Source organism: Prionailurus viverrinus, chromosome A2, assembly GCF_022837055.1.
Source record: "Prionailurus viverrinus isolate Anna chromosome A2, UM_Priviv_1.0, whole genome shotgun sequence".
NCBI lineage: Eukaryota > Metazoa > Chordata > Mammalia > Carnivora > Felidae > Prionailurus > Prionailurus viverrinus.
The window spans coordinates 11,636,766-11,662,214 of record NC_062562.1 but is presented as its reverse complement, the minus strand read 5'-3'; the positions used below and the strand labels follow the sequence as shown (position 1 = coordinate 11,662,214).

The window sequence follows — 25,449 nt, the reverse complement described above, 5'->3', positions numbered from 1 at the left end:
GCCGTAAGTGGAGGGCGGAAGCCGCCCGCGAGACCAGCCGTAAACGGCTCCCTCGCGCCACTTCCGGCCGGCTTCCGCAGACGGGGCTGGTGGGCGATCGTGAGGCGCCGGAGGACGTTCCTTTCGGCCGGAGCCATGGAGATGCCCCTGCCGCCCGACGGTGAGGCCCAGCCTCGGCTCGGGGACCGTTTCTCTCTCCCCGGAATCCCTTCTTGGCCCGCCCCGCCTTCCGGGGTTTCCGGGCCTAGGAGGGGGCGGGGCTCGGCCTCCCGGGTTCGCCTGCGGCCTCTCCCGCGGGTCCCCGCATCCCCGGCGCGCGTGTGGCCTCTATCGGGACCCGTACAAGGGCGGCCTCTCCGGGGCCCAGCCCCAGGGACCCCGGCCCGGCGGACGGGGGCTGGGACGCCAGGGCTCCCGGATTTGGGCGGTCCTCCCTGACGCCCCGCGTGGCCTTTTCTCCGTTCTCCAGACCAGGAGCTTCGAAATGTCATCGACAAGCTGGCCCAGTTCGTGGCTCGCAACGGGCCCGAGTTTGAGAAGATGACGATGGAAAAGCAGAAGGACAACCCGAAATTCTCGTTTCTGTTCGGAGGCGAGTTCTACAGTTACTACAAGTGCAAGTTGGCGCTGGAGCAGCAGCAGCGTGAGTTCTCTCCAGCTCTCAGGCCACCCCTTCCAAGCGATTCCTTTCTCCGACTCCAGTTCGTGTTCTGCCACAAACCGCCTTCTTTCGGCCGCATGCTCAGTCTCCAAAAATGGGGCAGCTCGGCCTTCACGATCCCAGGGCCCTGCCCCGAGCGGCTGCTGGGTCCGAGTGTAATAGAGAACGAGGTTATTGATCCTCTTCCTGGGCTCCGGATCAGGGATTTCTGTATTGTTTTGCAGATGTGATGACTTAGGTCAGCAGAAGTAGAGTGGCCGCTTCAGTGTTTTCCAGAGCGGAAGTGATAGAGGCTGGACTGGGACCCTAGTGGCAGGTGTCCAGAACCCTTTGCAGGACTCTTGGGTCTAGCAAGATTTTTGTGCATTTCAGGTGTTTGCAGTCCAGATTTAAAAGACTTGTTCTTTGGGTTTTAGTTCTTGGCAGATATTTGCCATTTATTTATGTTCACTGAGTTGTGTATCAGGCTTCCAGCCCTGCCCTCAAAGAGTTTAAGATGGGTTTAGAATGGCCTTTGAATAATAGTCACCACGTGGTAAGAGCCCACATCTGTCTTGTTTAGTATCACATTTCAAGCTTGTAGATGACATTAAATGAATAAGTAGGGGGTTGCCAAGTGGTAGGCATCGAAAAGTGTATATTTCCTAAGACTATAGGTTTCCTGAAGCCAACCAGACCTTGTTTGGGTCGTTGTGTTACATAATACGTGGTAGGTAGTAGGTGTTCAATAAGAAGTTGGTAAGAAACAGCAAATGTGCGTTGGCTTGAATAAACACGGTGTGTTTAGGGAGCCATAAGAGTACTGTGAGAAGCCCACCATGGCTAGAGCCTAGAACGTGTGTAGAGGAGGGAAGGGTTTGAGCTGGAGTGATAAATACCAGGGGAAAGTTTGGATTTTCTCCCTCATTCCAGTAGTTCATTTGGTGCCAGTTAGGAGTTAGGTTTGAGGTGTAGGTGGGGGTTTGCCTGCAATTGTAGGCAAACTGTTGTATGCACATAAGTGTTTTGGAGCAACCATTCATCAGCCCCAGCACGTCACCTTGAAAACAGCTGCTACAGGCAGTGGAAAGCCAGGAGAGTGTTTGGAAGAAGGGAGAGGTGGGTCAGGTTTGTGGGGCCAGTGTGGAGGACAGGGTGGAGGGAGCATGAATGGAGGCTGGGACCAGTGAGGTCTGCACGTGACGGAACAGGGCATTTGATGGTAAGGTCTGAATTAGGTCAGCAGGTTGGGTCAGAGGGAGTGGGCATGGGGGCAAGTAGGGTTAAGGGGTAGAATCCATGAACTAGGGCCCCAGTTGGATATTTATGAGGGTGTCATAACCAGGCAGAGGAGGACAGTGCTTTGGCCCAAGTGACCATGAGGTGAGGTGCTGTTTTCCCTGCAAGGGAGCCCACTCCCTCCCTGGACTGTCAGAAATTGGGGGCTGCTTGGGACCTGGCATTATAACGGGGGGGAAGGATCGGGTGCTTCTAACAGGGGAGGTTGGCTCAAGAAATGTCTTCTGCTGGTAACGACATCTCTGCTGAGATTAAAGAGGATGTCAGAGTTAGTCAGATGGAAACAGAGGAGAGCAGTGTTTAGGCAAAGGAAAGAGCCTTAGGGAGGGTTGGGAGTGGAGGGAGCAACAGCTCAGGGTGGCTAAAACGCAGAGAAGGAAGGATTGTTGGAGTGGACAGAGGCCAGGGTACAGATGACGGAGGGCTGGCTTGCCAGGGACTTAGGAATTCTGGAAGCTTTTGGGGAGATCTTGGAGGATTTCAGTACTGTGTTCTGGAGCAGGCTTAGCCACTGTGTAGCTGGCCTTTCACCCTGGTAGTTTGAGAAGAGTGAGCCCCAAGACTGTTCTAGAATGGCGCTTCACAAACTCTGGTGAAGAATGAGATTTTATTTTTCATTTTTTTAAAACCCAACCTGCTGTGGAAAGTGTACTTTTGCAAAATACAACAAAGTGAACTGCGAACCATCAAGCCGCTATGAAGATGCCAGAATGATCGTTGGCCATTTGTATATTCGGTCCGGGTTTCGCCAAGGGCTGACCCTCGGACCACACTTTCACCAGCAGCACTCTGGCTGTGGTATTGCGAAGAGGTGTAGAGGGCAGGACTGGACTCGGGAGACCAGTTCCAAGGGCAATGCAGGTGACAGCAGAGTCACAGCAGTGACGGCAGGGACACAGATCGGAGTGTGATGTAGGAGGTTCCTATTTGACTACCCGGGGTGACCTGTCAGTGTAGGGTGCAAGGGAGTGGGGAGTGCCCAGACCTCCTGGGCTTCGGGCGTGGGCCTAACTGTGCCAGCCGCGGAGCTTGGGAAGGGCCCTGGAGAGGTGGAGCACGTGGCGAGAGGACACGTGTGCCTGTTTGAGGTGCCTGTGGAAAGCCCGTGGGCTGTTGGGTCTGTAATCGGATCCACAGTGCAAGGAATACAGGATGGTGACAACAGAGGTAGGAGCCGTGGCTTGCAAACGTAACTGCAGCCTCAAGTTACCATGTCACGCTCCCCTGTGGGCTCGAGCAGAGAAGAGGGTGGAACTAGGCATCCCAGCATCCCAGGGTCGGGCAGAGAAAGACGACGGGGCCTGGGGGCAGCCACACAGGCCAAGTGAGACTGGGACCTGAGACCGGGCCGCCAGCCTGAAGAAGGATGTCCACAGGGGTTGGCGGGAGGGGGGTGCAGAGCCAGACCGCCATGGAACGAGATAAACGGGAGGCGCAGAATTAAAGATGAGCCTCAGCTGTAAAGTTGTTGAGAGGAGGCGTGAGACAAAGTTTTCAAAGACAGAAACTGCTGAGGAGGCTGGGGAACGAGAGACCCCCTTGGGGTGGGGCTGTTTCTGATCTGGGTTCAACTTGGGCTGGGGCCTGGGTGAGGGGTGGAGAGGGTGGGGGGTGATGGGCTCAGTCTCAGCTGGAAGGCCAGTGGGCAAGGCCGGATGGCAGGCTAGGGAAGGGCAAGGTGACGTCACACAGAAGAGGGCCCTTAGGGTCAAGGGCAGGACTAGGGCCCTTCAAGTTGAGGGCAGAGTGGGAGGAGCCGGGCTCAGAGTGAGGGGCTGCCGTGCAGCATGGGGGTCCTCTTGTGGACGGCTCGAATAGGGAGGGGAAGTCTCTGCGCCTTGGAGCTGCCCAACGGGCAGCCGCGGGGACGCTTGGACCCTGGCCACCTCCTCATGGGGGCTACCTTTCCTCCTCTGTCACCAGTCATCTGCAAGCAGCAGGCCCCAGAGCTGGAGCCGGCCGCAGCCCTGCCGCCCCTGCCGCAGCCCCCGCTGGCCCCGGCTGCGCCCATCCCGCCGGCCCAGGGAGCCCCATCCATGGACGAGCTCATCCAGCAGAGCCAGTGGAACCTGCAGCAGCAGGAGCAGCACCTGTTAGCTCTCAGACAGGTACGGGGCATGCTCCTCCTCTGCCCTCTCCCTCCCTCCCCTGCTGGCCCTGGGTGGGTGGGGGGGGGGGGTCCCGAGGAGGCCTGGGGCCCTCCCTGCTTCCCCTCTTGGTCCTGAGGCAGGTAGCCGGAGCTCAGCCTGGGCCTCAGCGTTTGCATCTGTGTGTTGGGACTAAGAACGGTTATCAGAAGAATCCGCCACCATGTGCCAGCACTGAAGACAGGGCTGCCACCCCTTGGGATGTGTTTAGCGGGGCCCCTGACGCAGGACACAGTTCTTCGTGAAGTCATTCCACAAGCTCTTTGACGCGCGGACACCCTTCGTGATGGAGTGGACATCCACAAGTGGGGCCACGCGCTCGAAGGCCGGGTGGCCTCTGGTGCCATTGGCCCCAGCTCCTGCCAGCTAGGCCACCCCAGGCTGTCACAGGGAAGGACCCTTTGGTCCTGATTTGTCACGGTTTGAATTTTTGGCAAAGTACAGCAGGACGAATTGCCAGAAAAACGATGAATGAAAAATAAAACACCTGAAGCGCCAGCTCCATTTTTATTACCAAATTCAAGATGTAAAACTACTGTCATTTTGCCGAAAACAAAACCTTCCAGAACGCTCCCCCTCGGTTCCCATGCACAGCTCGTCCAGGACTGGGTGGCCCGGCTCGGCCAGCCCTGAGCTGACTGCACAGCCCACAGCAGCACTGGGCCTCAGCCACTTCGCGGTCTACGAATCTTAGTGTGCGAGACCCCGCGCCACATTTTAACTCCCGTTTCCCCGACTGCTAGTGTGGTTGCTCTCTTTTCCCTTGACCGGTGACTGTATGTTGTCTTTGGACTGTTTGTCCACACTGGTCACTCAGTTTTCATTCTGTTTTTGTTGAATTGATTGGCTGCCCCTCTGGGTGTTCATTTTTCCATCCATCGCCTCGGGGGCAGATATCATCTCTTGCTACATTTTGTCTTGTTCTATCTTCTCCCTGCCTGCCCTGGTCATGGCTGTGACCATGACTGTCCCAGATGCGTGTCTCGGGCTTCAGGTGTGAGGGACAGGACCTCCTGATGCTGGGGGCAGGGCGTGGATGGGCCCGGCTCAGCCTGGGCTGAGGTCCCTCCTCACTCAGCCTCCCTCCTGCTTGGCCTCCCAGGAGCAGGTGACAGCGGCCGTGGCCCACGCAGTGGAGCAGCAGATGCAGAAGCTCCTGGAGGAGACCCAGCTGGACATGAATGAGTTTGACAACCTGCTTCAACCCATCATCGACACCTGTACCAAAGATGCCATCTCGGTGAGTGCAGGAGGGGGGGTTGGGCGGGTGCTCCCAGAATCTGGCGCTCCCGATGAGATGGGAGCCTTCTGCGGCCTTCGTAGGGTGGCAGTGCTCTGGGGGGAACCCCATCTGCCCCTTGTCTCTGCTCTCGAGCCCTGCGGGCAGGTGTGCTGCTTCCGGGGAGAGGGAGCCACGAGGCAGGCAGAAGCCTGGGTGTGCAGCGGAGTGCTTGGACGCCACGCCCTCAGGGCCCGCCCTCGGCCTCCTGGGCGCCTGCACGCGTGGTGGCCTGGCGGGGAGCTCATCCCTGCTCACCATCGGCCTGGCTGTTGCAGGCCGGGAAGAACTGGATGTTTAGCAACGCCAAGTCCCCTCCTCACTGCGAGCTGATGGCGGGCCACCTCCGGAACCGCATCACAGCCGACGGGGCACACTTCGAGTTGCGGCTGCACCTCATCTACCTGATCAACGACGTGCTGCACCACTGGTGAGGGCCCCGCCAGGCTCCGCCTTGCCTGTCCCCCCTCTTCTGGCCCTCTACTGGGCTGCTGTTCTGCGCTCAGTAGCTTGGCCTGGCTCGGGACCGTGGGCATCGCGTGTCCAAAGACCCCAGAGGAGGATTGGTCTGAGCCACGAGCCCTCCGTCGGGAGGACACCCCACCATCCCCTGCATCTTGGCCCCTTCCCTAGACCCTTCACGTCACCCGGGCCACCATCCCCTGACTCCTTACTTTCCTCGGGCAGCTTCTGGGTGTCTTTAGGCATCTGTCTGTGTCAGCTGCCCGCTTCTCTTCGTTGACACACACACACACACACACACACACACACACACACACTCGCTCACTCAGTCACCCTGCTGCCCAACTCTGCTTTGCTTCAGGTCCCTCCCATGGGGTCCTCTTTGCTACCCTCTGTCCCACCGCCCTGAAACCCACCCCCACCACACACACAGCCCTCCCGAGGCCAGGCCAGCGTTTACTTCTGCACAGCCTCTTTGGTACCTTCCGACAAAGGTTAACTTAAAAAAAATCAGACACCTGAGCCAAAGCAGGCCTGGGGAGGAAACCGGCAGAAGCACAGATTACTGGTGAGGCTAGCGCTTAGCCGTCAAGACTGGCTGCCAAGTTTGGCTTTGAGCTTGGCCTGGCTGAAGGGGACGGCTCCCGCAAGAGCAGCAGAAGCTGCCCGCCTCCCTCCCTACCCTCACCCCATCTCGTCCCATCTCCTGCCGTGAGTGTGCGGTCTGGGTCCCCGCCCCTCCGCTCCCTGTTTCCTGTGCCAGGCAGATGGCTCTGTTACCACTCGGCCACTCCCTGCTTCATCCCTCCATTATTTTTCTGCTGTGGGGAAATAGGCAGCCGCTCAGAACCTTCTCTGCTCTCCTGCTTTCACCAGCCACTGTGTTGACCAGGGCAGCTCTGCAGAGACGGCCCTGTTTCTGGGCTCCTCCTGAGCTCTGCTCTGTCCAGAAGCCTAGTGCTGCGCCCTGTCCTCCTCCCAGGACTGCCCTCCCCTTTTCCCCCTCCCCTGTCCCTCTTCCCAGGGCTGCACTCCCTGCTCTCTCGGAGCACCCTCTGGTGAGCTAGGTGCTGGGAGGGCCTTGGGCTGCTCGTCTTCTGCCCTGCATCCTCCTCCAGGAGGCAACATGTACCACCGGGTTCTGCCACCTAACTGCACAGCCACAGGGGCCTCCACACCTATGTACACAGAGTGCCCCCTAGGAAGTTGTGAGGACGGGCCAGCTGGCATGGCCAGCACGCTCCCTCTGCCTCCTGAGATGCGGAGCTCTAGCCAAGGTCTCCTTGTGCATGGGGGGGACAGGGCTGAGTGAGGCCACACGGACAGCTGGGGTTCCTACAGGCCTTGTGTCCATCACCGGGGGGAAAGGGTTGTCTTACTGATCAGGAGACCAGGGTGACAGGCCTCGCCCTGAAGGTCCCCAGGCTGTTCTTTCCCTCCTCCCATTGCTGTCCATCTGTCACTTGGGCCCAGATGCCAGCATAGGTCTTGTGGGGAGCCCAGCCCTCGTCCCGGCCGGGTTGGGGGCCCGTGTCCCGAGAAGGCAGAGGGTGCTGTGGCTGGAGCCGCAATGGTAACGGGCGCGTGGCCGGGTCCCGCCCCAGGGCCCTGACGCGCGGAAGGTCTCTCCCTCACAGCCAGCGCAAGCAGGCCAGGGAGCTGCTGGCCGCCCTGCAGAAAGTCGTGGTGCCCATCTACTGCACCAGCTTCTTGGCCGTGGAGGAGGACAAGCAGCAGAAGATCGCCCGGGTACGTGGGGCAGCCGGGAGAGGCAGGGGGAGAGGGCCGGGGGGTGGGGGGAGAGGGGGTGGTGGTGCTGAATTTTCTTCTGACGCGGCCTCTCCCTCCTCCCCCCACGTCCAGCTCCTGCAGCTCTGGGAGAAGAACGGCTACTTTGACGACTCCATCATCCAGCAGCTACAGAGCCCAGCCCTGGGGCTCGGCCAGTACCAGGTGGGCGCCACCTCCACCCGCGCCGCTCCCCGGGACCGGTGTGGATCCCCCCCCAGGGCCTGGAGGGTGGGGCGTCTGCGACCCCAGCACGTTCCCACAAGTTGAGGGGACTGCAGCCCCCGCCTGGGCCAGGAACGGCTGGTGGGGTGGGGTGGGGATTTCAGACGCTGGGTGGCGTCTTCCAAACTGGGCTCCTGCACGTGTCTCCAGGGCGGTGGTGAGCAGTGGGAGGCCGGGCTCTGAACAGCAGCCTGTGGGGGCTCCCGCCCTGTCCACAGTAGCCAGGCAGCCCCTGCCCGCTGAGCCCGCCTGCCTTTTCCCTGGTGCTCTGGCGACCAGGCTGCCCCATTCAGGCCCTGCTGTTGGCAGTCTCTGGCCTGTTGGCGCCGGTCCTCTGGGCTGGCTTCCGCACAACGGAAGCGTCAAAAAGCCTCAAGGCAGTCTTAGCCGTCGTGGTCGTGCCCCGTATGTGCATGTCTGCCTCCTCTCTGAGGACAGGGGTGCGGGGCCGGGAGGGGAGGACCAGCCGGGTGTTCTTGGTCACCTCTACCGTGGCACCGGCATCACTGCCCCATCCACAGCTGCTAGAAGAAAAAGCAGAGCTCCTACTCCTTTCCTCGGGCCGAAAGGTAGCGTTTTTCTGTAGAGATCTGGTGGGAGTGTCAGAAGCTGTGTTGGCTGTGTCCTCTTGATGGTCTTGAATGCCACCTCCCCGCAGGGGAGAATCTTTCATGCTCAGAGAGGCAGGAGGAGCAAGTGCGTGGTGTACTTTTAAAAACACTTTCCCATTTTTTGTTGTCGTGAAATAAAACACCCGGTTGGTGACGTTAACTGCTTTTTTTCTGCTGAGTTGGTGACAACAGCTCATGTTCATGGTGCTGCCCTAGTCTCTTTGCATGTGTTATTTCACTGAGTTCTCCCTCAAATCCTTGGAGGTAGGTCCCGTTACCGTTACATTTTACAGATGAGGAAATTGAGGTTCAGGGAGGTTGTGACTTGCTCAGAGCTGTGTAGCCGGTAAGGACCATAACCTAGAATTTTGTCAGTGTTTGTGGGTTTTTTGTTGTTTGTTTGTTTTTTGGTTTTTTGTTTTATTTTGTTTTTAGTTTATTTTGAGAGAGACAGGGTGCGAGCTGGAGAGGGGCAGAGAGAGGGAGAGCAAGAATCACAGGCTCATAGTGCAGAGCCCGACACAGGGCTCAAACCCACAAAACTCTAAGACCATGACCTAAGCTGAAATCAAGAGTTGGCTGCTTAACTGACTGAGCCACCCAGGGGCCCCTCAGTGTTGAGTTTTTAACAGTTGTGTGACAGTCAAGGACATGGCTGTCGAGGCTTGTTCCCTTTACTAGGGATTTACTTAACTGCAACGAACATTCTCGTCACCGGTTTTTGGCTAGATTCAAAGGCTCTGTGCTTGTCGAGACTATTATGTGACAGTCACCTGCCTGCCTGCTCCGGGCTCCTGGGCCTCACTGCCCAAGGCACTGTCCCAGATTCCAGGGGCTTTCCAGGGTTTGCTCCAGAAGGTTTGGGCCGAGGCAGCGAGCCCTGAGGCTGCTCTCCTCTCTCTCTGCCAGGCGACACTCATCAACGAGTACTCCTCGGTGGTCCAGCCGGTGCAGCTAGCTTTCCAGCAGCAGATCCAGACCCTCAAGACGCAGCACGAGGAGTTTGTCAACAGCCTGGCCCAGCAGCAGCAGCAACAGCAGCAGCAGCAGCAGCAGCAGCAGATCCAAATGCCACAGATGGAAGCTGAAGTCAAGGCCACCCCGCCGCCGCCTGCCCCGCCTCCGGCCCCCACACCCACCCCTGCCATCCCGCCAACCACCCAGCCTGGTACGGGGCTCCCTCAGCACCCACCCTGGGAGGCAGCTTCAGGAAGGCAGCCTTCTCCCGCAGAGAAGGACTCCGGTTCCGTGGGCCCCAAACCGGGCCCAGTCCCAGGGCCAGATTCTAACCTGTTTCCAAACACTAGGCCCGGAGATTTCACAGGTGAATATGACCAAACCCTTACAAATCAGAGGATTCCTTTCCTGTACGAACTACCCCAGAGAATGCAGAGAGAGGAAAGCTGCCCAGATCATTTTTTGAGACCAGAATAACTTTTACGTCAGACGGACAAAGAGAAAGAACGATAAAGGTCCTGCAACATCACTTCTGAATACAAATGCAGAACTACTTACCACCTGAAATCCAGCAAAGTATTTAAAGGCACATCACGGTCAAATAGGGTTTGCCCCAGGAATGCGGAAGGATGGTTCGACACGTAAAGTCTCATGAGATAACAGATGAGCTGGGAAAGAACGATCTTTCAACAAGATGTAGAAAGGGCATTTAATAAAAATCAGTAGTGGGAATTTTTGAGCAAACGAGAGATGGGGCAGAAGTTAAGGTGTCGGGAGGCTTTCAGAGGAAGGGGTATGTCGTGTGTGAGGTCAGTCCCCCCGCTTCTCACTGCCGTCCTGTAGGCGATCGCTTTCCAGTGGGGTCACACAGCAGGGGTTTACTGAGAGGTAAAGGCCCCGCCTGGGTTGGTCCCGCAGTGGTCGCTGAACATCTTTTCGGGTGGCACCTCCTGCTGACTGTTGTCCTTGCTAACCACCTTCCTGCCTGGCTCTAGATGACAGCAAGCCTCCCATCCAGATGCCTGGCTCCTCTGAGTACGACGCCTCCGGGGGAGTCCAGGATCCTGCCGCTGCCGGCCCCCGGGGCCCTGGACCCCACGATCAGATCCCACCTAACAAGCCCCCGTGGTTTGACCAGCCTCATCCCGTGGCTCCTTGGGGCCAGCAGCAGGTATTTTCCCAAACTTGCGTTGGGGGGGGGGGGGGGGGGTGGGCACTGTCCTGTGTGTGTCGATGGGCTTTTCCCGGCTTGCTGGGGAAACCTGAGATTCTGCAGCGCGGCCCTGGGGCTGAGCGGGTAGGGGGGACAGAGCAGCCCCACATTCCTGAGGGGCAGGGGCAGAACAAGGCAAGTCAGCTCTTCACACCCATCCCTGCTACTACCTTCCAGCCTTAGGAGCACAGGACCCTGTGTTCTCTGAGGGCTGGGAAGCTTCATAGGGTTTGAGTACAGCCAGGTGAACGGTTTCTGCCCCTTTAACTGGTTCAGCTAGCACAGTGCCAACATTTTGTCACCCTGCAAAGAACATGGTGCTTGCATAGAAAAGGAAGGTCAGAAACGGAAGGCTGGCAGTGCTTTCTGGGGCAGAGATGCTGCCCATTGCCTCTGGTTCCTTGGGGTCAGAATTTCTAGGCTGGGGTCATCTCATCCAGCTTCGCATGACTGGGAAACACTGGAAAGATCCTCCTGCTCTCTGGTCACTGGATCTGATTAGACAGAACTTCTAGGCACGGCCCGCGGCCCCCGATGGATGCAGCCCTGCCAGGGGACTCTGTGGAGGGGGTGGGAGGGAGTCAGCTCGGGACTGATGGGCGGTGAGGGAGGGGGTGTCTGTGGCTTTGCGTCCCCATTCCCCACCCCAGCTTCAGGACAAGAGATTTAATTTCACCAAAGATTGGTCATCTCCGTAAAGACGGCTCGCACCTCTGGGTGCCAGCTGTGAGCCATGTGCCATCGGACGTTTTATGGGTGCCCTCTACTGAGGGAACAGTTCTCGTCCCCATTCTGTAGGTGTGGAAAACAGAAGCTCTCAGTGCCTCCAGGCTCCACCTTCTCGCTGGGGACTGGCGGATGGGCTCGTGACGAGGGCCACCTCCCTGAGGGTCTGCCCAGAGGCAGAGGCATGCTTGGCCTGGCCTGCCCGCATGGTATCTTACACATTTTGAAGTAATTCCCACGTTTAAAGTCTGGCTTTCTGACTTCTTGAAAGACCTGAGCGTGTGGTGCAGCCTCGGCCCGCTCTGTGCTGGCGGTCAGCGGAGCTTCCCAGCTGTGACCCTAGAGATGGGCCCTCTGGTCGTCCTCCTGGGCACATCCCCCCCCGGCCCTGTTTGGGGTTAGAAGCCCCGTTTTCAGCCTCACAGCAGCAGTTGGGTGAGATCCAGAGCTCATGTTCTCTTCCCCCTGCAGGAAGACACTTCCTGGAACGGGCCCTCGGGAGCAGACCCTGAGACAGGATTTGAGTTCGTACGGGAGGGGGCCCAGAGGACCGTGCAGGGCAGAGGGGAAGTGACAAGGAAGGGAGTGTCATCAGAGCAGGCATCCGCCGCCACGCGTCCCTGGGCCCAGCTGCTCTGCAAGCACCCAGGGGCGGGGGAACAAGAGGGCATCTGCCGGCTTCTGTGTCTGGTGGTCATGCGGCCCCGGGGCCTGCCCGGCCCGGATGCGGGTACAGGGAGCCCCCTCCGCTGAGACGCGGGGGCAGCATTGGGAGTGTGAGCCCAGGGTGCACCCAGGCAGCACGGCGTCCGCCGCGCGACAGAGGGAAGGAGGTGGCACCAGGTCGGGGCCGGGCCGCCTCCATGGGCGGAGACTAGTGCCGCAGAGCGGTTGGCCGGTGCCGGCCTGGCCTCGTGGGGGGCTCACGTCCGCCCTTTGCCTTGCAGCCTCCCGAGCAGCCCCCCTACCCGCACCACCAGGGCGGGCCGCCCCACTGCCCACCCTGGAACAACAGCCATGAGGGCATGTGGGGCGAGCAGCGTGGGGACCCCGGCTGGAACGGCCAGCGGGACGCGCCCTGGAACAGCCAGCCCGACCCCAACTGGAACAGCCAGTTCGAGGGCCCCTGGAACAGCCAGCACGAGCAGCCTCCATGGGGCGGAGGCCAGCGCGAGCCGCCCTTCCGCATGCAGCGGCCGCCCCACTTCCGGGGACCCTTCCCGCCCCACCAGCAGCACCCACAGTTCAACCAGCCGCCGCACCCCCACAACTTCAACCGCTTCCCACCTCGCTTCATGCAGGACGACTTTCCCCCGCGGCACCCCTTCGAGCGGCCGCCCTACCCCCACCGCTTCGACTACCCCCAGGGGGACTTCCCCGCTGGTGAGTGCGAAGGCGCCCTCCGTGGGGACTGTCCTCGGCCCCGTACACGCCCTCCCTCCTGCCCCTCATTCCCGTCCCCTGCTCAGAGGAGGCGCCTCACGGATCGCCCTCCTGAGCGGGCTCATGGCGCCGCTCGGGGTCGTTGCGGTGGGACCTGGCACATCCCGAGTCAAGGTGACAAGCAGAGGGTCACGGGATGTTGTGGAAGCCCAGGCCGGGCCCTCGGGAAGGTGGGGAGACGCAGAGGCTGGCGGCCCTGGTGGAGGCATGTGGCACACAGCCGGCTGGCTGGCAGGGTGGGAAGTCCTGCTCCTGTTTCCCACACAGCCTGGGAAGAGGGTGCTGCGTCTGTCTGTCCTGCACATGAGGAAGGATGTGGGGGTTTGTGGAAGCAAAGTGGCTCCCAAGCCTCACAGTGGGCACGTGGTGCCCCTTCCTGGTTCCTTGTCTGGCTGTTTTCACCAGCTTTTGTAGTTCGTTGCCAACTTTTTTTTTTTTTTTTTTTTTTTGGAAAGAATCTCTAGTTTAGTTAAATTTCTCTTTTTAAAAAATGATTTCTACTCTGTCACTGCTTCTATGTTTGTTCTAAAATTCATTCTTGACCCTAAACTCAGTTGGGACCACTGAGCACATTGATGGCCAGTACAGGTTTCCCCAGGGCTGTACCAAAGCACAGGGTGTCTTGCCCCCCCGCCCCCCCTACCCCCCGCTCTGGGGGCTGTGACAGTAGGGGGTCTTCTCCCCGTCTTCACATCGGCCTCCCTCTGTGTGTACCTGTGTCCCACTCGCCTCATCAGGACGCTGGTCGTGTTGGCCTGCCTGTGGGACCTCACCGAAAGTTACCTTTTTAAATACCCTGTCTCCAAATAATAGTCATATCCTGGGGTACTGGGGTGGGGAGGCACAGTTCAGCCCATAATGTTGCTACAATGTTGTGATTTGTCTTATGGTTCCCTGTTTTCGCCTTGAACCCACGGGTGTTGGTGTGGGTGCAGGACTGGTCCCCCTGAACCCAGATCCTCCCCACCTGGCTGCAACACCCCAGATAGTGAGAAGCAGCTGGAGAGAAGGTGCCGGGCAGGGCTGCCCACGAGCAGGTGTTGGCATCTTTGCCCGTCACTGGACCCCCTTCCGCGGGCGCTCATCACCTTGTAGATCTCAGTTGTGCTGTCAGCGCCACCCAGATCACGACCCCCAACGGGCCTGAGAGGAGTTTCTGTTTTGCAGAGATGGGACCCCCTCACCACCACCCTGGCCACCGCATGCCTCATCCTGGGATCAACGAGCACCCACCTTGGGGTGGGCCCCAGCACCCCGACTTCGGCCCTCCTCCCCACGGCTTCAATGGGCAGCCCCCCCACATGCGGCGACAGGGCCCTCCCCACATCAACCATGATGACCCTAGCCTGGTCCCCAACGTGCCCTACTTCGATCTGCCTGCCGGGCTGATGGCGCCCCTCGTGAAGGTAAGGTCACCATGGCAAGCACCTGCTCGTGCATGTGAGGAGTAGTGGGAGCCGCTTCCCCACAGGCTACAAATGCTGCCGCCCGGGGCCCCTTCCCTCTGGTTCCCTACGCCCGGCCAGCCTGAGCAGTCAGTGGGAATGTGTCCAAGCCAACGCCTCTACCTGGACTTGAATCCCTGGGGCAAGAATGAGCAAGGCCCGTGTCTCCTCTCCCCCCTCCACGTTTCCCTCCCGGTGCTCCAAGTTCTGTGGCCATGAGCAGCGGGCCAGGCTGGGTGTGAGGTGCAGCCCTCTTGACCCTGGCCCTGGGAAGCCACTTTGTCCAGTGGCTGACGGCAGAGGGATTTCTCAGAGAAGGTGTGGCCTCTGAACTGGGCCCGCAGGAAATCCAGGGAGGGGCAGCGCTGGGGGTGGGGGTGGGGGACAAGGGGAGCAAGGTCGGGCTGCGAACCGCTCAAGAGATGCGCTCAGAGAGGAGCCACTTCTCGTCTACTCTGAGGCCCCATCAGACTGGCAGTCGAGAAGGGCCGCGCCGGGGCGGCAAGGGGGCGGCAGACTGACCTGGTTTCTGGCGAGGGGGTTCCCTGGCTCGGGCTGATGCTGCTCTGACCCGGGAGGGGTCCCTGGGGTAGGAGCTGGGGGCACAGGGCAGAAGTCTGGCCGTATCTGCGATCTGCATCATGTCTGTGGGTGAACCAAGGGGCCTTTCCATCATCTCACCTTGGAGATTGTGTCTCACGTGTTTTCCGGAGGGAGAACTCTGGCCTTTATTGGTCTCCAAAAAGTCCTCAACCGCCTCATTAAGGGATCAGATGACTGGTGTGGCCGCAGCCCTGGTGGGATTTCTCGAGGACAGGATGAGGAACACTCGTGCTCGGGGTAACCCTCATCAGACCAGGCCCCTGGGTGGGCCTGATGGGGGTTCTGGCTGGCGTGCGTGACACCTGTGTTCTTCACTGCAGCTGGAAGACCATGAGTACAAGCCTTTGGACCCAAAAGACATCCGCCTCCCACCCCCCATGCCGCCCAGCGAGAGGCTGCTGGCGGCTGTGGAGGCCTTTTACAGCCCTCCGTCCCACGACAGGCCCAGGAACAGGTACGGGGCTTGGGGAGACTGGGGATGCAGCTGGTGATGGGAGGGTGGCCCTGTCCCCTCTCCTGGCCTGACTCTCCCGAGTTTAGTTTATGGGAAAGACTCCACGCCTTCTGCCCAGGGTAGTGTGAGGTCCAGGTGAGGAAAGTGGTGGCCTATACGACGCTAGGCGTAGGGGCGCCTGGGTGGCTCGGTCGTTTGGGCGTCCGACTCTTGATTTCGGGTCAGTTCATGATCTCACAGTCCATGGCCTGCCCTTTGCAGGGCCACAGGCCTGTCATCTGGGAGTCAGAGCTCCAGGTTCCCTGTTAGGAACATGGTAGGCCCTAACAGCCGTTTGAGCTGTTTGGGGAAACGCTGATGTGGAAAAGGCATGGGAGCCGGGCGTGCAGCCCAGCCTGACTGCTTCCCAGTGGGAGGCCCGGCCTCTCGGCCCGCTTCCCCCTGGGAAGAAGGGCGGCCTCTGCTCACCTGGGTGAGGGACCCTGCTCAGTGTCCGAATGAACGAGGGAAGGGAGAGCCGCACACCCGGACGTGAACTTTCCCCAGTTGGGTGCGGGAGGGAAGCGCACGGAGTCACACGGGAAGGCCTGTGTCTTACAGCGAAGGCTGGGAGCAGAACGGCCTCTATGAGTTCTTTCGAGCAAAGATGCGGGCGCGGCGGAGGAAGGGCCAGGAAAAGCGGAACAGGTGAGCGCATGGGGGCCCGCTCACGGTCCACCCGCCTCCCCAAACTACAGCGGGGCCCTGGCTGTGCCGGGCAGACGCGCTGTCACATCCCGCCCCAGGCTGGCCCGTCTCCCCCTGGCAGGGGGCAGGGGGCAGAGGGAGGTCAGTCCGGCCCCTGCCCGGGCCTGGGGGTTTTTTCACGCGAGGCCCAAGTTAAACCTGAGACGCCAGCACCAGAAGTTTGCCCGGGGTCTTCCCGAAAGCCGGGGGCGCTGCTCACCAGCTCTCTCCCTGCAGTGGACCCTCACGGTCTCGGAGCAGATCCAAGAGCCGAGGGCGCTCTTCCTCCCGCTCCAACTCAAGGTCGTCCAAGTCCTCGGGCTCGTACTCCAGGTCCAGATCTCGCTCCTGCTCCCGCTCCTATTCCCGCTCCCGCTCCAGGTAGGCAGGGTGCCGCCCGCGGACCGAGGCCCCTCCGTGGCGCCCGTGGCCCGTGGCCCCCGCCGACCGCCCGCCCTGTCCTCCCTGCAGGAGCCGCAGCCGGTCTCGCTCCTCCCGGAGCCGCTCCCGCTCACGGTCCCGCTCCCGCTCCAAGTCCTACTCCCCGGGACGGAGACGCCGGTCGCGGTCCAGGAGCCCCACCCCGCCGTAAGATTTCTGTCTTAACTGTCCAGTGGCTGCTGGTAGCGCTGGAACCCTCTGATGCTTTGCTGTGAATGTTGAAACCTGTCGCTAGAAGACGTGCTCCCGGTGGCCCGTGCTGAGGTGGCACCTCGGGGACCCCGAGTTCTAGCGCGGTGACAGTGGCACCGCCTCACCTCACACCACGCTCTTGCCTTTTTTGTGGTAACGCTGTAAAGCCTGAGGTGGCGCCTGGGCTGTGTCTGACCCTTCTGGGGGTTCCGTGTGACCTGCCCTCACCGCTCGCCGTGGGGCAGGGGCCATCTTAGGGAGCTCCCCTACCTGGCTGGCGAAGATGACAAAGAAGAATGATAGAGACCCAGGATGTGTGTGTGTGTCCTCCTAACTGGTGAACCTTCACGTACGCCACACGCTGTAATATTCTAAGAGTTTTCATTCCAATAAATGTATCCGCTCGTTTTTAAAAAACGTAACCTGTCTTAATTTTAGTTCCTCGGCTGGTCTGGGTTCTAATTCAGCACCTCCTATTCCTGATTCAAGGCTCGGGGAAGAAAACAAAGGACATCAGATGCTGGTGAAAATGGGTAAGGTTCCTGGGAAGAACCACCACCCGCTCTGGGCCTTTGGGGCTGGGGAGCCAGAGAAGGTTCCGGCTCTCTGCCAGAACTTCTACAGAGGGCGAGCCTGCGGTTTTTGCTGGCCATTCTTTCTTACCTCATCAGTTACACGCTTGCCGACCACACACGTGCACATCATTCAGCTCTGCACACGGAGTCCTGTTTCACTTCACACATAAATGTGCCAAATTTCGGCTTTCGTGGGTTATAACCGCCCTCCCCCCTTTCTTCTTAAGGCTGGAGTGGATCTGGTGGCCTCGGCGTGAAAGAGCAAGGGATCCAGGACCCCATCAAGGGGGGGGACGTCCGGGACAAGTGGGACCAGTACAAGGGTGTGGGCGTGGCCCTGGACGACCCCTACGAGAACTACCGCAGGAACAAGAGCTACTCCTTCATCGCCCGCATGAAGGCCAGGGACGAGTGCAAGTAGGCGCTCTGCGGGCGGGAGCCACGCCTCGGCCACCGCGTTGGCCACCGGGACCTTCCTGGCTTACTGGCAGTGACAGATGGTAGGGACAGCTCAGTTCTCACACAGCCTCCATCTCTGGGGAGCGGCAGAAGAGAAGGAAGGCCACAGCCTGCCTAGTGACGAGCACCATGCTCGATAGCTTGGAAGGCCCCGGGCCCCGCCTGCAAACCGCTCTAACGTAGAAGCACGACCCCGCCAGGAGATGCCCGGGCCCGCGCGGCCAGAGCCTGCTTCCCTTGACGGCGAAGTGAGAAACACGAGACCCTCCACCCCTGGATGAGAATCCCTGACATCTTAAGGCACGGCTGTTTCGCACCTCTCCCCTCGGGCAGATCTGAGCTTCTGCTTAAACCAGTAGGAGCGTGTGGAGGAGAGGCCCTGGGCGAGCGGCCCGGCAGCCTGGGAGCGGGTGTGGGGCCAGCCGGTCCTGCCCACCTGTGCCCCGCCGACGTGCGGTGGATGGGGAAGCTCAGGCCAGGCGCTGGTTCCAAACAGAAAAACAAACCCTTTTTGATTTGCGAAGTTACACAGGGTTCTTCTCGTTTTTACTCCAGGTCTTTAGTTTTGGAGAAGGGAATGTTGCTCTAAGAGGATCCCAGTGAGAATTTGAAACCCGATTCCTCTGAGACATGCTGGCCCTTAGTTCATTTATTTTAGTTGTTTGCGTTGAAATTTTTTCCCCAAACGTCAGCCATTTGCTGTACCTGCAGAAACGGGAGGTTCTGAGGACACGGACCTGAGGCACCTTCAGGTCCCAGAATGACACCCTCGGAGAGTCTGTACCCTTAGCGTCTCGGCCTGTGTTTTCCACTTAGAGGAACCCAACACCAGCGCTCGCGTGGACCTTCCGCTCCAGGGTGTGGAGAGAGACCCCTGGCTGTGCCTCCTGCTCCTCATTCCCCTTGCTGCCCCCCCCCACCCCACACACACACAGCCACCACCGAGGGAGGTGAGGCCAGGAGGGAGTGGGGTCTGCTGGGCGACGCTGGGGACGGCGTGGGACAGGCCACGCTTGGCGTCTGTGGGCAGCTCGTGCGGTGCCGTTTATTTGTACAGAAACATTTTTGAAAAATTCTTTTCAATAAGATGCAAAGTCCTCTCCAACTTTTCAACCTGATGTGATAAAATATTTGATTTTGTTCTAGGTTTCCTGTAGCTGTGAATTGTTCAAACGTGTCTGATTCAGGATAAAATGTAAACACGTGCTGTTAACAATTTCTTGTGGATTTTACTGTTTTGCCTTCAAATAAAAACTTTTTTTAAAGACCTTTTTCTCTGCGTGTTCAAGTTAGAAGTGTGCTCCAGCCGAGTCGGGAGCAGGCGTGCCTGGAATGCAGAGACTGCGTCCGAGTCGTGCGGTCAGGTCAGGAGCTGCCCTGGCGCCTCGTGTGGGTGTGCCCGGCATGGACACGTGGCCCGGGCTCCTGCTTAGCAGACGGGGCTGTGGCCCCTCCCGTCTATGTCCGATCACTGGGCGGCCAGCACCCGGCCGGCACAGCCGCTCCGTGGGGCTCCGGACAGGCTGGCATCCTCCATCCGGCTGTGAGTGGTGACCACTCCACCCGTGGGGCCACTGCCACCGGCCCGCGCATCCCCTCGGGGGCCGGGCGAGTTCCACTACTCTGCTAAAGAAGGCTGGAGCTGGGATTCCACTCGGGTGAGTCCTCGGCACCGCCTGCCCCCCGCCACTGTCCCCTGGAAACCAACGTGTGTCGCAGCCGGTGTTCTGGACCCGCTTGTCCGTTCAAACCCACGAATCCCGCCTCACCTCCGGTCCCCAGAGCTCCTCCTCCACCTCCTCCAGGGCATCCTCCATGGACAGCGGGGCAGGCCTGTGGTGCCTGATGTACTGTGGGGCAGAGGACAGGGGGCCGTCACCACCGCCACCTCAGTCCACTGAGGCTTTGGCTGCTGGAGGCAGCACCTGTCCCCAGTGGCTCCCGGGCAGGTGGGCAGAAAAAGACCATGACGCGAACCCACGTGACAATGCTGTGGAAAGAAGAGGAGAGACAAACCCAGACAGGCTCTGGCCAAGGCACCTGCGAGGGATGCGCCCTGACTGGGTCTGAGAGGGAAGCATGACCATGGCTGGGGGTGGGGGGAGCTGGGGAGTGGGGCTACCGGGGGCGCCCTCAGGGCACACGGGGCGGGCAGAAGGGCCCAGAGCAGGCCGTGAGGAGCCACGGGGGGCTATAGGCAGGTGACATGGTCAGATCACTTCAGCTGTATCCCACCAATCGATGTGTATGACCAACTGAAGTCAAAGAACCCCGTGGGGGTGTGATCATCAGAGTCCAGGATGCGGGAAACCGTCAAAGAAACAACCTGTTTACTTGAACAAATGAACTGCAAGGAAACATCAAAGAGATGGGGCAGGGGAAACCCGTAAGCAGGGGTTCTCAAAGTGGGTCCCCTGTGGGCACAAGGGGGAACACCCGCTCCCAGGCCCACCTCTGCTGCCAGCGGAACCCTGGTGGCCCTCGGGGTCTGATGCCGCTCCGAGCCAAGAACCACCGCCCTAAGCCCTAATCGGGAGCCTAAAAAGACCCAAACATTCTTGATGCACAGGCTTTGGATTCTGAAGAAGCAAATAGCAACAAAATGTTCGACTTGCATGAGCCAAGAGGGAATCTACCCCTGGATATCCACCAATACTAAGAAAATAAGAAAAGTTCATTTGGTTTGGGTGTTATAATGATACTGTGACCATTTTGTTCCAAAGTCCTTAGTTTTAAGAACTACAAAGCAAGATATTTGTGGATAAAAGGACAGAAATGACCGTGCAGAAGTTCATGTGGTGTGATGCCATCTCTAGAAACATTATCATATCTAATACCTGGTATGCTATATATCTTACAACATATAGTATGAAACATACATAATATTGTGCATTTCATACATAATGTTCATATTTTACACAGGGAAAATCTAAAGAATATCGAATTCTCTCTGAAATTATGGAGGGCTTTATAAATTACCTACCTCTGTAACAAAATTTTTACAAAATGAGAAGAAAATTTTTACAATCGAACAAAAATTAAATTTAGGGGGGAGCGAGAGGTGAGTGTGACAGTCTTGGCACTTCAGCCCACAGGACTGGGCAGAGCTTGGGGACGGGTCTGCAGAGGGACAGGAGCCCCCACCGAGGAGGTCCCCTTTGGTCCAAGGTCACACACAGCCTAGCCAGCCGCAGCCCACGCCAGGCTGCCTCTCGCTGCCCCCGTCCCATACGGCTCTCGCCAAGGACGAGGACAGCTCCTTTCCCCAGGACTGTAGGTGACTGGGCCCACGGTGTCCCTGCTGCCCGGGCTGAGCCCTGTCCCCCTTCGCGTGCAAAGGCCCCTGCCCTCTCTCCCAGGAAGGGGGTGTGTGCTGCAGTCACCTGTTTGGTTTCCTCCAGGGTGTGGTAGTGGAAGGAGTCTCGGTCCAGGGACTGCAGGAGGGACATGTGCAGGTGCCGGCTGGCCTCCACGAACTGCTGCGTCAGGCTCAGCTGCTGCTTCAGCATGTCGTTGAGCGCCAACGCGGCCGGGCTGTAAGCTGTCAGGGCTGTACCGGCTCCGTGTCACTCCGCCCACCTGCCCGCCTGTCTCCCCAAGGGTGAGGCTCTGGGTCACCCACCCCCCCCACCCCCACCCCGCGCTCAGCAGCGTCCCCGCAGGGCCAAGGGGGGCTGCCTTCTGGAAGTGCTGCCACCAGAAATACTGCTGTCTGCGGGCTTGTGTGGGACCCTCAGGAGCTGCACGTGGGACGCTCGGCTCCCAGGCAGAAGCGGAAGCCTCAACTAAACGTCCCACCCGCGGGAAGAAGTCCAGGAAACCCCAAGTTCTGCAACCGCACGATGTGAATCCTGCTCGCACCACTGAGCTGGACACTGAAAACCGGGTAAGAGGAGGGGCGCCTGGGGGGCTCAGTCGGCTAAGCGTCCTGGCCCTTGGTTTCGGCTCAGGTCATGATCTTGCGGTTCGTGAGTTCCAGCCCCACGTCGGGCTCCGTACTGACAGTGCGGAGCCTGCGTGGGATTCTCTCTCTCCCTCTGCCTCCCCCAACTTGTGCCGTCTCTGTCTCAAATAAACTCTTAAAGAAATGGGTAAGAGGGTAAATCCTGTTATGTATCTTTAAACATAAAACTAAAATACTTAAAATTAAAAATACAATTAAAGGGGCTCCTGCGTGGCTCAGTCGATTAAGCGTCTGACTCTCGGTCTCAGCTCAGGTCGCGATCTCATGGTGCGTAGGATCGAGCTGACAGCACAGAGCCTGCTTGGGATTCTCTCCCTGCCCCTTCCCTGCGTGCGCTGGCTGTCTCTCTCTCTCTCTCTCTCTCTCTCTCTCTCAAGAATAAATAAGTAAACTTTGAAAAAATACAATTCAAAATAAAAATAAAAGTTTTATTTAAATTCAAAATATGTTGAAAAATGGAAGCTGTGTAACTGTTAGAAATGATCATTGTCAGACTACAAGAAAACAGAAAAATCTCTGAGATAATAGCAAGCTAAACGGAAGAGTTTTTTGAAAGGATACAAACATTTCAATTGTTACAACCTGTGCATTTTTAATGTCTTCATCTTTAAAAAAATTGAAAATGGCAGGGGCGCCTAGGCTCAAGTCGGCTAAGCAGTCGACTTCGGCTCAGGTCCCGATCGCACAGTCCATGAGTTCAAGCCCTGCGTCGGACTCTGTGCTGACAGCTCAGAGCCTGGAACCTGCTTCAGCTTCTATGTCTCCCTCTCTCTCTGCCCCTCCCCACTCATACTCCATCTCTCTCAAAACCAAATAAACGTTAAAATTTTTTTTTTGTTTTTAATTGAAAAGGGAAAAAAAAACCCCAAAACCCAAGTCCTAGATGGACCATTGTTTGTGCCCTGTGAGCCACCAGTGGCCCCGTGGGGACCTGATGCGGCCTGGGCTCCCTCGGCAGCTGCTGGGAGGGCCTTCCCCCTGCCCCAGGCTGGACCGGGCCTCCCTAGGACCCCACAACTCCCCCAGACTCTGAAAGGAGTCCAGGCCTGTGGCCGCCACGCTGGCTCACACTCAGGACCTGCCGAGTGTCTTCAGGGGAAAAAGCACCATGTATTCTGGACGCAAAGGCTCAGAGGGGAGCGCGCAAAATAAAAGCAGCGTGGCGGGGGTGGAGGGCCTAGAGGTGTGTTACTCCCAACATTCCTGTCTTATCCGACATAGTTGTCCTTTGGCAACACGGACCAAAGGTTCTCAGACACCCAGTCTGTCGTCAGGGGTCCCAGGAACCGGGGCAGTTGCCTGTGACCATGTCACCAACAGATTCCCCAAACCCAGCACTGAAGTGGGGCAGCAGCCCTCCCGGCGGGGGCAGCCCTGCAGCTAAGATGCGTCCACTTCACCGCAAGGACCCGCTGAGCTGTACTGTTACCTTCTATGGAGTCCGCGCTGACGACGTGGCTGGCAATGGGCACGGGGTCCACGTAGGCACCTCCCAGAGCCGGTCCGACGGCCGCCACACCGGGCCCTGTCCCAGAGACAAAGGGGGAGGGGCTGATGGGCAGGATTCAGAGTGACTTTCATCAACATATGAAATAAGCTACACGAGTCTGTGCTTTCCTCTCCCGAACAGGACAGCCACCTTCTTGCTTTGTTAACCTCCTTTACGATTTCCCCAAACCTGCCTCCGTCTTTCTGGAGGCGTCTCCTGGTACAAGTCTGCTGAGCGGGCTCAAGCCATCACCGCAGTCCGTGACATCATGCCCTCCCCTCCTTCTCCCCTCCATCCTAGGGGCCACACGAAGGCTTCGGAATGTTCCCGGGACTCTGATAAGCTGGTTGATTTAGACTGCTGTTTTCCTCTTTCGATATCAGGCCTAGTCGAGGAAAACGGCACCAGCTGGGTTTTACCAAAGGGCTCTTTAAGTCGCAAAATAATACAGACAGAAACACGCACATTTGTCAACAACAGGCTACGTTGTCAGGCAGCGGGAGGACGTGGAGAGGAGCACAGAGGCTTCTACGTCAGAACTGGGCCTCCACTACCCTCGAAGGCCTTCTAGTGATCTGACTTGGCATGTCTGACTGGCTTTCCTCCCCAAGAAATGAGAAAATGGTCACGACCTACCCCAGCGTGCAGCCCAGGCTGAGACACGGCTAAGCCCCCCTGAATCAAAATGAATACAGCAGGTGAGAGTGTTATACGCCCTCGTGCAGTCCAGGAATAACCCTGGCTACGCTGTGGGCAGCGACCTAGACGAGAAAAGAGAGTGGGGGGATGTTTAAAAGCAAGGGACCTTTCCACCCAGAAGGGCCAAGACTGAAACTGGAGACAAGACAGACGCCTGGAAACTCACACCGGCCATGAAGAGCAATGTCCCCTGCACCACAGAAGAGAATCCACCACAACACACCGCGCCGGGACCCCCAAGCCACCTGAGGACTCGCCGTCCCAGGTGGTGGTTCCACGCTCAGTGCCGTCCCCAGGCTCGCCCTGGGCACCGCCAACATTTGGGGCTGGGTCATCTCCTGGCAGGGCCAGCCTGGGCACCGCAGGACGTTGGGCAGCATCCCTGGCCTCCGCCCAGTCATGACAGCCCGAACTGGCTCCAGTCTCGCTGAGGTCCCCTGGGGGCAGGCTCACCACAGCTGAGAACCTGATTCTGAATGAAACCTTTCCAGATGTTTTAGAGCTCGGAGGGCAGTGGGAGACACCCAGGGCGGCTGACCCTCGTCCTTGGAAGAGGGAACGGGGCACCGAGGCCCCCCAGCTGGTTAACAATGACAGACCCTGAAGCCTTCGTCATGCTTCCAAGGATGCCCGCGGCACGCGCCCTGGGAGCTGGCGCCTCCCCCCCGGGGGCCCACACACTTACCCTCCACCCACTGGTAGGTGAAGGCGGGCTCGAGGGTCTGCACAGCCGTCTCCTTCATGATGACTTTTGTAACGTCCCTGACTTGCTTTTTCCAAGGTTTGAGCGTTGGCAGGGGAAGGTCTGTCTTCAGGCTTGCAGAGAATTCTGACAGAGTGTCCAGCGTCCTTTCAGGAGACTCGGAACGGGCCCTTGACTCGGATGCTGTCGAATTTGGGGATTTTTCAAAATCTTCTGAGTAAGCCGAGCTCACTGTGCTGGCCGTGGGCTCCTGAGACGTTGGCCTCGGGCTGGAAGCATCCTCAGGCCCGGCAGAGGAAGCCGATGGCTCGCTCAGGCACTCTGAGATCTCGCTTCCAGTGGGAGGGCCCCCTGCCTGGGGACTTTGGCTGGATGCCTTTTCCCGCTGCCCTTCTTTCTAAAGGGAGGGTGACAGAGGTCACGGGAAAGTGGTTTCGAACCATCAACATGCTCAAGGTACCACCGCATTAGAATGGAGTGCAGGGTACCCAGGGGGCCCAGCAGGGAAGGGTCCACACTGGTCCTTCAGGGGTTTTGAGCAGGCCCAGTACCGTGAGCAATATTCTTGAGATGCTTTGGGGCTGCTGTATTTTAACACTGATGGTGTGAGCATGTGTAGGGGGCACGTGGTTGAAATCCGTTACAATGTCATTATTATGTATTATTAAAACAGTGCCTGCAGGTTCCATAGTGAGGAGGTTACTAATATGGCAAGAACCACAATGGGGCACTATGATGAGTACAGGCCAGCGCAGTGTTCTTATGGGGCAGTTTAAGTGGGACGCGCTTTTTTTCTTTTTTTAAGTTTATCTACTATTTATTTTGAGAGAAAGGGACAGCATGAGTGGGGGAGGGGCAGAGAGGGAGAGAATCCACACTGTCAGCGCAGAGCCCCCACATGAGGCTCAG

At 58.5% G+C, this 25,449-nt stretch overlaps 2 protein-coding genes across 12 annotated transcripts in view; one reads left to right on the top strand and one right to left on the bottom strand.

Annotated features, from left to right (window-relative positions):
• Window positions 1–4: 4 nt before the first annotated feature.
• Window positions 5–18,952, top strand: CHERP (calcium homeostasis endoplasmic reticulum protein). Of its 2 annotated transcripts, none has more exons than XM_047841635.1 (17): window positions 5–160; window positions 470–643; window positions 3,863–4,047; window positions 5,189–5,326; window positions 5,644–5,795; window positions 7,465–7,576; window positions 7,691–7,780; window positions 9,361–9,619; window positions 10,404–10,579; window positions 12,295–12,730; window positions 13,958–14,196; window positions 15,159–15,292; window positions 15,893–15,979; window positions 16,256–16,399; window positions 16,490–16,606; window positions 17,090–17,184; window positions 17,454–18,952. In XM_047841635.1, exons 1-17 carry the CDS (start codon window positions 136–138, stop codon window positions 17,645–17,647), a joined length of 2,757 nt encoding a protein of 918 aa, XP_047697591.1. In that variant the 5' UTR covers window positions 5–135; the 3' UTR covers window positions 17,648–18,952. The 2 variants fall into 2 exon arrangements, with proteins under 2 accessions (XP_047697591.1, XP_047697583.1); XM_047841627.1 differs by having other exon boundaries at window positions 7,432–7,576.
• CA2H19orf44 (chromosome A2 C19orf44 homolog) overlaps window positions 18,210–25,449 on the bottom strand; it is a 21,611-nt gene continuing 14,371 nt past the window's right edge. For 8 of the 10 annotated variants that reach the window (XM_047841641.1, XM_047841644.1, XM_047841645.1 and 5 more), the window contains 6 exons: window positions 24,523–24,937; window positions 23,775–23,813; window positions 23,079–23,174; window positions 21,069–21,235; window positions 19,455–19,535; window positions 18,258–18,390 (listed from right to left, as the gene is read on the bottom strand). In XM_047841641.1, coding sequence (XP_047697597.1) covers window positions 18,340–18,390; window positions 19,455–19,535; window positions 21,069–21,235; window positions 23,079–23,174; window positions 23,775–23,813; window positions 24,523–24,937 — 849 coding nt within the window. In that variant the 3' untranslated portion in view covers window positions 18,258–18,339. Of the gene's footprint in view, window positions 18,391–19,454; window positions 19,676–21,068; window positions 21,236–23,078; window positions 23,175–23,774; window positions 23,814–24,522; window positions 24,938–25,449 lie in introns of all 10 variants that reach the window. The other 2 variants (XM_047841640.1, XM_047841639.1) reach the window with 1 other exon arrangement.

Bases quoted from the DNA above. Each gene is read 5' to 3' on its own strand.
- CHERP (XM_047841627.1), top strand. From the start codon at position 136: ATGGAGATGCCCCTGCCGCCCGACG. The intron at 7,577-7,690 runs GTACGTGGGGCA...CCCCACGTCCAG, and splicing joins AGCAGCAGAAGATCGCCCGG to CTCCTGCAGCTCTGGGAGAA. The intron at 16,400-16,489 runs GTAGGCAGGGTG...TCCTCCCTGCAG, and splicing joins TATTCCCGCTCCCGCTCCAG to GAGCCGCAGCCGGTCTCGCT.